The sequence below is a fragment of the Salmo salar genome, unplaced genomic scaffold (assembly GCF_905237065.1).
Source record: "Salmo salar unplaced genomic scaffold, Ssal_v3.1, whole genome shotgun sequence".
NCBI classification, from domain to species: Eukaryota; Metazoa; Chordata; class Actinopteri; order Salmoniformes; family Salmonidae; genus Salmo; species Salmo salar.
Window position 1 is genome coordinate 1 of NW_025550718.1, and position 10000 is coordinate 10000.

The 10000-nt window shown below is 47.1% G+C and overlaps 2 protein-coding genes across 3 annotated transcripts in view; one reads left to right on the plus strand and one right to left on the minus strand.

Moving 5' to 3' along the window:
* Positions 1 to 5452: 5452 nt before the first annotated feature.
* LOC123739891 (protein NOXP20) lies at positions 5453 to 8875 on the plus strand. Its single transcript, XM_045713933.1, has 6 exons — positions 5453 to 5592; positions 5984 to 6250; positions 6415 to 6554; positions 7479 to 7551; positions 7714 to 7767; positions 8153 to 8875. The coding sequence occupies exons 2-6, from the start codon at positions 5990 to 5992 to the stop codon at positions 8264 to 8266; spliced, it is 642 nt and encodes a 213-aa protein (XP_045569889.1). The 5' UTR covers positions 5453 to 5592; positions 5984 to 5989; the 3' UTR covers positions 8267 to 8875.
* Positions 8876 to 9864: 989 nt separating this feature from the next.
* Positions 9865 to 10000, minus strand: part of LOC106595868 (uncharacterized) — an 11546-nt gene continuing 11410 nt past the window's right edge. For both annotated transcript variants that reach the window (XM_045713935.1, XM_045713934.1), the window contains one exon: positions 9865 to 10000. This exon is cut by the window's right edge and continues 1311 nt beyond it. The gene's annotated coding sequence lies outside the window, so the exon portion shown is untranslated.

Sequence of the window (10000 nt, forward strand, 5' to 3'; positions counted from 1 at the left end):
CTGATAAACACAGCTGGGTCCTTAACCGCTGATAAACACAGCTGGGTCCTTAACCGCTGATAAACACAGCTGGGTCCTTAACCGCTGATAAACACAGCTGGGTCCTTAACCGCTGATAAAACACAGCTGGGTCCTTAACAGGGTTGGTTATGTTGTGTTTCAGCAGCTCAAGTTTTACACCACAAAGACTAGAACCAGCTCACCTGTTTTTATACTATGATTTGACTATTAGTTGTTCAGTGTTTCTTCTGAAAATTATAATTTCTAAAATGATCTGAGAAGAACAACAACATTGGCAGGGCAATTCAAGCAAAGCCAATATGCGGCGATAATGTATTGGGCCTGTAGTCTACTGCACAAACCTCATTGCTACAGAACTGTTTTATAATTGGTTCATGTTACATTTTATAAAGTCAATAAAAAAAAATATATATCTGAACGGTAGATCTCGGCTTGCATCTTGACTCAGGAAGTGACCTTGACTCAGAAAGTGACCTTGACGCAGGAAGTGACCTTGACGCAGGAAGTGACCTTGACGCAGGAAGTGACCTTGACGCAGGAAGTGACCTTGACACAGGAAGTGACCTTGACACAGAAAGTGACCTTGACTCAGAAAAGGTTGGTGACCATTGCGATAAAGGACGAACGTTTCTGACACTGACAGAACTTTGTCGGAGCCTACGACCTCACGTAGTGGTACTGAACCAGCAGACCCAGACCCAGTCTCACTGAACCAGCCAAGACGTAGTGGTACTGAACCAGCAGACCCAGACCCAGTCTCACTGAACCAGCCAAGACGTAGTGGTACTGAACCAGCAGACCCAGACCCAGTCTCACTGAACCAGCCAAGACGTAGTGGTACTGAACCAACAGACCTGGACCCTGTCTCACTGAACCAGCCAAGACGTAGTGGTACTGAACCAACAGACCCAGACCCTGTCTCACTGAACGAGGAGCCAAGACGTCCGACAATCGTTTACAACCTAAGAAGTTTTCCACGGCGTAAACAAAATCGTGTAACAAGACGGCTAAAGCCGTTCAGTCTGTAGGGGCCTTTAGTTTGTTGAAATCTGCCTGGAAGTGACACGGTGTTGATGGAGGGACATGTGTTTTAATTCATATATACATTTTTGGGGGGGGGGGGATTTATTGAATTCTCCATGTGGTCTATATTAAAAAGGCACTTCATTTTAATATAACAGTCTTTTTAAAATTCAATATTAGTGCACAAATTTCTACTTAAAATATCACAGTATTGTCTGGCGTGACACATTAGACGACCCACGTTACATGCACTCTTTTTGTGTGTAAACTCAAACACACAAAACGACCGTAAAACCCGTCAGGTGCAACATACACAAAACACAGGGAAAAAAAACACCCCTACTAAATAGGACCTTCAATTAGAGGCAACGAGGAACAGCTGACTCCAATTGAAGGTCAACCCAAGAAAACTTAAACATAGAAATAGACATACTAGAACAAACATAGAAATATACTAACATAGAACATAAACCAAAAACCCCCGAACCACATAAAACAAACACCCCCCCCTGCCACGCCCTGACCAAACTACAATAACAAATAACCACTTTTATAGGTCAGGACATGACAGTGTAATGAGCCAGTTATTACTAGACTTGATGTTTAATCTGTCTCTCTCTCTCTGGTTGGTGTTTAATCTGTCTCTCTGGTTGGTGTTTAACCTGTCTCTCTCTCTGGTTGGTGTTTAACCTGTCTCTCTCTCTCTGGTTGGTGTTTAACCTGTCTCTCTCTCTGGTTGGTGTTTAACCTGTCTCTCTCTCTCTGGTTGGTGTTTAATCTGTCTCTCTCTCTCTGGTTGGTGTTTAACCTGTCTCTCTCTCTGGTTGGTGTTTAACCTGTCTCTCTCTCTGGTTGGTGTTTAACCTGTCTCTCTCTCTCTGGTTGGTGTTTAACCTGTCTCTCTCTCTGGTTGGTGTTTAATCTGTCTCTCTCTCTCTGGTTGGTGTTTAACCTGTCTCTCTCTCTCTGGTTGGTGTTTAATCTGTCTCTCTCTCTCTGGTTGGTGTTTAACCTGTCTCTCTCTCTCTGGTTGGTGTTTAACCTGTCTCTCTGGTTGGTGTTTAACCTGTCTCTCTCTCTCTGGTTGGTGTTTAACCTGTCTCTCTGGTTGGTGTTTAACCTGTCTCTCTCTCTCTGGTTGGTGTTTAACCTGTCTCTCTCTCTCTGGTTGGTGTTTAACCTGTCTCTCTCTCTCTGGTTGGTGTTTAACCTGTCTCTCTCTCTCTGGTTGGTGTTTAATCTGTCTCTCTCTCTCTGGTTGGTGTTTAACCTGTCTCTCTCTCTCTGGTTGGTGTTTAATCTGTCTCTCTCTCTGGTTGGTGTTTAACCTGTCTCTCTCTCTGGTTGGTGTTTAACCTGTCTCTCTCTCTGGTTGGTGTTTAATCTGTCTCTCTCTCTCTGGTTGGTGTTTAACCTGTCTCTCTCTCTGGTTGGTGTTTAATCTGTCTCTCTCTCTGGTTGGTGTTTAACCTGTCTCTCTCTCTGGTTGGTGTTTAACCTGTCTCTCTCTCTCTGGTTGGTGTTTAACCTGTCTCTCTCTCTGGTTGGTGTTTAACCTGTCTCTCTCTCTCTGGTTGGTGTTTAACCTGTCTCTCTCTCTCTGGTTGGTGTTTAATCTGTCTCTCTCTCTGGTTGGTGTTTAATCTGTCTCTCTCTCTCTCTGGTGTTTAACCTGTCTCTCTCTCTCTCTGGTTGGTGTTTAATCTGTCTCTCTCTCTCTGGTTGGTGTTTAACCTGTCTCTCTCTCTCTGGTTGGTGTTTAACCTGTCTCTCTGGTTGGTGTTTAACCTGTCTCTCTCTCTGGTTGGTGTTTAACCTGTCTCTCTCTCTCTGGTTGGTGTTTAACCTGTCTCTCTGGTTGGTGTTTAACCTGTCTCTCTCTCTGGTTGGTGTTTAACCTGTCTCTCTCTCTGGTTGGTGTTTAACCTGTCTCTCTCTCTCTGGTTGGTGTTTAATCTGTCTCTCTCTCTCTGGTTGGTGTTTAACCTGTCTCTCTCTCTGGTTGGTGTTTAACCTGTCTCTCTCTCTGGTTGGTGTTTAACCTGTCTCTCTCTCTCTGGTTGGTGTTTAACCTGTCTCTCTCTCTGGTTGGTGTTTAACCTGTCTCTCTCTCTCTGGTTGGTGTTTAACCTGTCTCTCTCTCTCTGGTTGGTGTTTAATCTGTCTCTCTCTCTCTGGTTGGTGTTTAACCTGTCTCTCTCTCTGGTTGGTGTTTAATCTGTCTCTCTCTCTCTGGTTGGTGTTTAACCTGTCTCTCTCTCTGGTTGGTGTTTAACCTGTCTCTCTCTCTCTGGTTGGTGTTTAATCTGTCTCTCTCTCTGGTTGGTGTTTAACCTGTCTCTCTCTCTGGTTGGTGTTTAACCTGTCTCTCTCTCTCTGGTTGGTGTTTAACCTGTCTCTCTCTCTCTGGTTGGTGTTTAACCTGTTCTCTCTCTCTCTCTGGTTGGTGTTTAACCTGTTCTCTCTCTCTGGTTGGTGTTTAACCTGTCTCTCTCTCTGGTTGGTGTTTAACCTGTCTCTCTCTCTCTGGTTGGTGTTTAACCTGTCTCTCTCTCTCTGGTTGGTGTTTAACCTGTCTCTCTCTCTGGTTGGTGTTTAACCTGTCTCTCTCTCTGGTTGGTGTTTAACCTGTCTCTCTCTCTCTGGTTGGTGTTTAACCTGTCTCTCTCTCTGGTTGGTGTTTAACCTGTCTCTCTCTCTCTCTGGTTGGTGTTTAACCTGTCTCTCTCTCTGGTTGGTGTTTAACCTGTCTCTCTCTCTGGTTGGTGTTTAACCTGTCTCTCTCTCTCTGGTTGGTGTTTAACCTGTCTCTCTCTCTGGTTGGTGTTTAACCTGTCTCTCTCTCTCTGGTTGGTGTTTAACCTGTCTCTCTCTCTGGTTGGTGTTTAATCTGTCTCTCTCTCTGGTTGGTGTTTAACCTGTCTCTCTCTCTCTGGTTGGTGTTTAACCTGTCTCTCTCTCTCTGGTTGGTGTTTAACCTGTCTCTCTCTCTCTGGTTGGTGTTTAACCTGTCTCTCTCTCTCTCTGGTTGGTGTTTAATCTGTCTCTCTCTCTCTGGTTGGTGTTTAATCTGTCTCTCTCTCTGGTTGGTGTTTAACCTGTCTCTCTCTCTCTCTGGTTGGTGTTTAACCTGTCTCTCTCTCTGGTTGGTGTTTAACCTGTCTCTCTCTCTCTGGTTGGTGTTTAACCTGTCTCTCTCTCTGGTTGGTGTTTAATCTGTCTCTCTCTCTCTGGTTGGTGTTTAACCTGTCTCTCTCTCTGGTTGGTGTTTAACCTGTCTCTCTCTCTGGTTGGTGTTTAATCTGTCTCTCTCTCTCTGGTTGGTGTTTAACCTGTCTCTCTCTCTCTGGTTGGTGTTTAATCTGTCTCTCTCTCTCTGGTTGGTGTTTAATCTGTCTCTCTCTCTGGTTGGTGTTTAACCTGTCTCTCTCTCTCTGGTTGGTGTTTAATCTGTCTCTCTCTCTGGTTGGTGTTTAACCTGTCTCTCTCTCTCTGGTTGGTGTTTAATCTGTCTCTCTCTCTGGTTGGTGTTTAACCTGTCTCTCTCTCTGGTTGGTGTTTAACCTGTCTCTCTCTCTCTGGTTGGTGTTTAACCTGTCTCTCTGGTTGGTGTTTAATCTGTCTCTCTCTCTGGTTGGTGTTTAACCTGTCTCTCTGGTTGGTTGGTGTTTAACCTGTCTCTCTGGTTGGTGTTTAACCTGTCTCTCTCTCTCTGGTTGGTGTTTAACCTGTCTCTCTCTCTCTGGTTGGTGTTTAATCTGTCTCTCTCTCTGGTTGGTGTTTAACCTGTCTCTCTCTCTCTGGTTGGTGTTTAACCTGTCTCTCTCTCTCTGGTTGGTGTTTAACCTGTCTCTCTCTCTCTGGTTGGTGTTTAACCTGTCTCTCTCTCTCTAGCAGCCGATGGGGAGGAGTTTGTGAGTGTCCTGACTGAGCTGCTGTTTGAGCTTCACGTCGCTGCGACCCCAGATAAACTCAACAAGGTAACAGACAAACTCAACAAGGTAACAGATAAACTCAACAAGGTAACAGACAAACTCAACAAGGTAACAGATAAACTCAACAAGGTAACAGATAAACTCAACAAGGTAACAGATAAACTCAACAAGGTAACAGATAAACTCAACAAGGTAACAGACAAACTCAACAAGGTAACAGATAAACTCAACAAGGTAACAGACAAACTCAACAAGGTAACAGACAAACTCAACAAGGTAACAGACAAACTCAACAAGGTAACAGATAAACTCAACAAGGTAACAGATAAACTCAACAAGGTAACAGACAAACTCAACAAGGTAACAGATAAACTCAACAAGGTAACAGACAAACTCAACAAGGTAACAGACAAACTCAACAAGGTAACAGACAAACTCAACAAGGTAACAGATAAACTCAACAAGGTAACAAGATAAACTCAACAAGGTAACAGATAAACTCAACAAGGTAACAGATAAACTCAACAAGGTAACAGATAAACTCAACAAGGTAACAGATAAACTCAACAAGGTAACAGATAAACTCAACAAGGTAACAGACAAACTCAACAAGGTAACAGATAAACTCAACAAGGTAACAGATAAACTCAACAAGGTAACAGATAAACTCAACAAGGTAACAGACAAACTCAACAAGGTAACAAGACAAACTCAACAAGGTAACAGACAAACTCAACAAGGTAACAGACAAACTCAACAAGGTAACAGATAAACTCAACAAGGTAACAGACAAACTCAACAAGGTAACAGACAAACTCAACAAGGTAACAGATAAACTCAAGAAGGTAACAGATAAACTCAACAAGGTAACAGATAAACTCAACAAGGTAACAAGACAAACTCAACAAGGTAACAAGACACAGTTTTAATTTAATCTACTGAATAAGAGTTTAATTATTTTAGGTTTTATAAGTTTTAGTTATGTCATGTCAATTCATCCCCAGGCCAGGATGAGAGCGCACGATTGGGTGAGAGAGGTGGAGACACCTGTCGTCACAGATACCATCGTGGGGGCGACGGACGAGGAGCAAAGAGGACAACCTGAAATAAGAGAGGGAGAAGAAGAGAAGCTGGAGGAGAAGAAAGAGGGGGAGAAGCTGGATGAGAAGAAAGAGGGGGAGGAGATGAATGAGAATGAGGAAGAGAAGAAGGAGGGGGAGGAGATGGGGGAGGAGATGAATGAGGAAGAGAGACGATCCAGGTCTGTAGAGGTGAGATCTGATGTTGGAGAGAGAACTGTCTGTCTGCGTCTCTCATGTTCTCTTTCCCTCGGGTGTGTGTATGTTTATATATGTGTGTGTGTGTGTGTGTGTGTGTGTGTGTGTGTGTGTGTGTGTGTGTGTGTGTGTGTGTGTGTGTGTGTCTGTCTGTCCAGGCAGTGTACCTGTGTTCAGTGGGCTCCCTGGCGGAGGTGACAGCCCGCAGTATCGAGCAGCTCCACAAGGTGGCAGAGTTGATCCTCCACGGACAGGACCAGGAGAAACCTGCTAGTGACCAGGCTCACATTCTCACCAGGTCTGTAGGGGGGGGCAGGACCAGGAGAAACCTGCTAGAGACCAGGATGTAGGGAGGGGGGACAGGACCAGGAGAAACCTGCTAGAGACCAGGATGTGAGGGGGGGACAGGACCAGGAGAAACCTGCTAGAGACCAGGATGTAGGGGGGGGGGGACAGGACCAGGAGAAACCTGCTAGAGACCAGAATGTAGGGAGGGGGGGCAGGACCAGGAGAAACCTGCTAGAGACCAGGATGTAGGGGGGGGACAGGACCAGGAGAAACCTGCTAGAGACCAGGATGTAGGGGGGGGACAGGAAATGGAGAAACCTGCTAGAGACCAGGATGTAGGGGGGGGCAGGACCAGGAGAAACCTGCTAGAGACCAGGATGTAGGGAGGGGGGGACAGGACCAGGAGAAACCTGCTAGAGACCAGGATGTGAGGGGGGGGGCAGGACCAGGAGAAACCTGCTAGAGACCAGGATGTAGGGAGGGGGGGACAGGACCAGGAGAAACCTGCTAGAGACCAGGATGTAGGGGGGGGCAGGACCAGGAGAAACCTGCTAGAGACCAGGATGTAGGGAGGGGGCAGGACCAGGAGAAACCTGCTAGAGACCAGGATGTAGGGGGGGGCAGGACCAGGAGAAACCTGCTAGAGACCAGGATGTATGGAGGGGGGGGACAGGACCAGGAGAAACCTGCTAGAGACCAGGATGTGGAGGGGGGGCAGGACCAGGAGAAACCTGCTAGAGACCAGGATGTAGGGAGGGGGGGCAGGACCAGGAGATACCTGCTAGAGACCAGGATGTAGGGGGGGGGGGACAGGACCAGGAGAAACCTGCTAGAGACCAGGATGTAGGGGGGGGGACAGGACCAGGAGAAACCTGCTAGAGACCAGGATGTAGGGGGGAGGGGTGAGCATCGTTAATGTCTGTAACTGTTGCAGGTTGACGTGTGCCATGTGTCGGGAGGTGGGCTGCCTTGCCAGGAAGTTCTCTGATACTCTGCTCAAAGTTGGGGTGAGATGTACTCTCTCCGTGTGTGTGTGTGTGTGTGTGTGTGTGTGTGTGTGTGTGTTTATCTCCAACCCAGTTAATGAATGGCATTAAGGTCAGGTTAGCAGCTGATCTTCACCCCCATTGTTCCTCTAACTCCCTCTCTCCCTTGCTGCCCTTTTCCAGGGTCAGAGAAAAGCAGAGGAGTTGAACCCTTTGGTAGACAGTGTGCTGCTCGAGGTGAGACATATAACTGTTGTTCTGAAGGGTTCTAACAGTGTTCTGTTGTTCTGTAGGGTTCTTACAGTGTTCTGTAGGGTTCTAACAGGGTTCTGTTGTTCTGTAGGGTTTTAACAGTGTTCTGTAGGGTTCTAACAGTGTTCTGTTGTTCCGTAGGGTTTTAACAGTGTTCTGTAGGGTTCTAACAGTGTTCCGTTGTTCCGTAGGGTTTTAACAGTGTTCTGTAGGGTTCTAACAGTGTTCTGTTGATCTGTAGGGTTCTAACAGTGTTCTGTTGTTCCGTAGAGTTTTAACAGTGTTCTGTAGGATTCTAACAGTGTTCTGTAGAGTTCTAACAGTGTTCCGTTGTTCCGTAGGGTTCTAACAGTGTTCCGTTGTTCCGTAGGGTTCCAACAGCACCACATACATCCAGAACGCCTTCCAGCTCCTCCTCCCCGTTCTCCAGATGTCACACATCCAGACCCAGCGCTCTAGAACCCGCACGGAACCACAGCCCTAACCCTGTCGTAACCACAGTAACACACCTCATACTGCAGAGGTGCAGTTAGCATACTAGCTAGTCCTAATGATGTAACTATGTACAGTAAGATAATGTGATATATATATATATATATATATGAACAGTGACACTGAGGTAAACTACTAGGTGCCATAGTAACACTGACTAGTATATCTTTAAACTATTCTATAATGCAGTAACATAGTATAGATTCATGTAGGGAACAACTTCTCAGATTGAAGCGCTTGTACTCATGTCTATTACGCCTCTCCAAATTGATTATTTTATTATATATATATATATATATATATATATATTACTGTCCAGAGGTAAATCAAAACATGATTCATATCAACTGGCTAATTTAACCGGTTTATCAGATTATGTCTTTATCGTTTTTTAAAAAGCGAAACCCCCCCAAAAAATGGTTATGTTGTTATTGTCACGTAAACCAGATAGGCTAACCGCTAGGCTACATGCAGCAGGTATTGGTTACTGGGCCCAACGCGCTAACCGCTAGGCTACATGCAGCAGGTATTGGTTACTGGGTCCAACGCGCTAACCGCTAGGCTACATGCAGCAGGTATTGGTTACTGGGCCCAACGCGCTAACCGCTAGGCTACATGCAGCAGGTATTGGTTACTGGGCCCAACGCGCTAACCGCTAGGCTACATGCAGCAGGTATTGGTTACTGGGTCCAACGCGCTAACCGCTAGGCTACATGCAGCAGGTATTGGTTACTGGGCCCAACGCGCTAACCGCTAGGCTACATGCAGCAGGTATTGGTTACTGGGCCCAACGCGCTAACCGCTAGGCTACATGCAGCAGGTATTGGTTACTGGCCCCAACGCGCTAACCGCTAGGCTACATGCAGCAGGTATTGGTTACTGGGCCCAACGCGCTAACCGCTAGGCTACATGCAGCAGGTATTGGTTACTGGCCCCAACGCGCTAACCGCTAGGCTACATGCAGCAGGTATTGGTTACTGGGTCCAACGCGCTAACCGCTAGGCTACATGCAGCAGGTATTGGTTACTGGGCCCAACGCGCTAACCGCTAGGCTACATGCAGCAGGTATTGGTTACTGGGCCCAACGCGCTAACCGCTAGGCTACATGCAGCAGGTATTGGTTACTGGGCCCAACGCGCTAACCGCTAGGCTACATGCAGCAGGTATTGGTTACTGGGTCCAACGCGCTAACCGCTAGGCTACATGCAGCAGGTATTGGTTACTGGGCCCAACGCGCTAACCGCTAGGCTACATGCAGCGGGTATTGGTTACTGGGCCCAACGCGCTAACCGCTAGGCTACATGCAGCGGGTATTGGTTACTGGGCCCAACGCGCTAACCGCTAGGCTACATGCAGCGGTATTGGTTACTGGGCCCAACGCGCTAACCGCTAGGCTACATGCAGCGGGTATTGGTTACTGGGCCCAACGCGCTAACCGCTAGGCTACATGCAGCGGGTATTGGTTACTGGGCCCAACGCGCTAACCGCTAGGCTACATGCAGCAGGTATTGGTTACTGGGCCCAACGCGCTAACCGCTAGGCTACATGCAGCGGGTATTGGTTACTGGGCCCAACGCGCTAACCGCTAGGCTACATGCAGCGGGTATTGGTTACTGGGCCCAACGCGCTAACCGCTAGGCTACATGCAGCAGGTATTGGTTACTGGGCCCAACGCGCTAACCGCTAGGCTACATGCAGCAGGTATTGGTTACTGGGTCCAACGCGC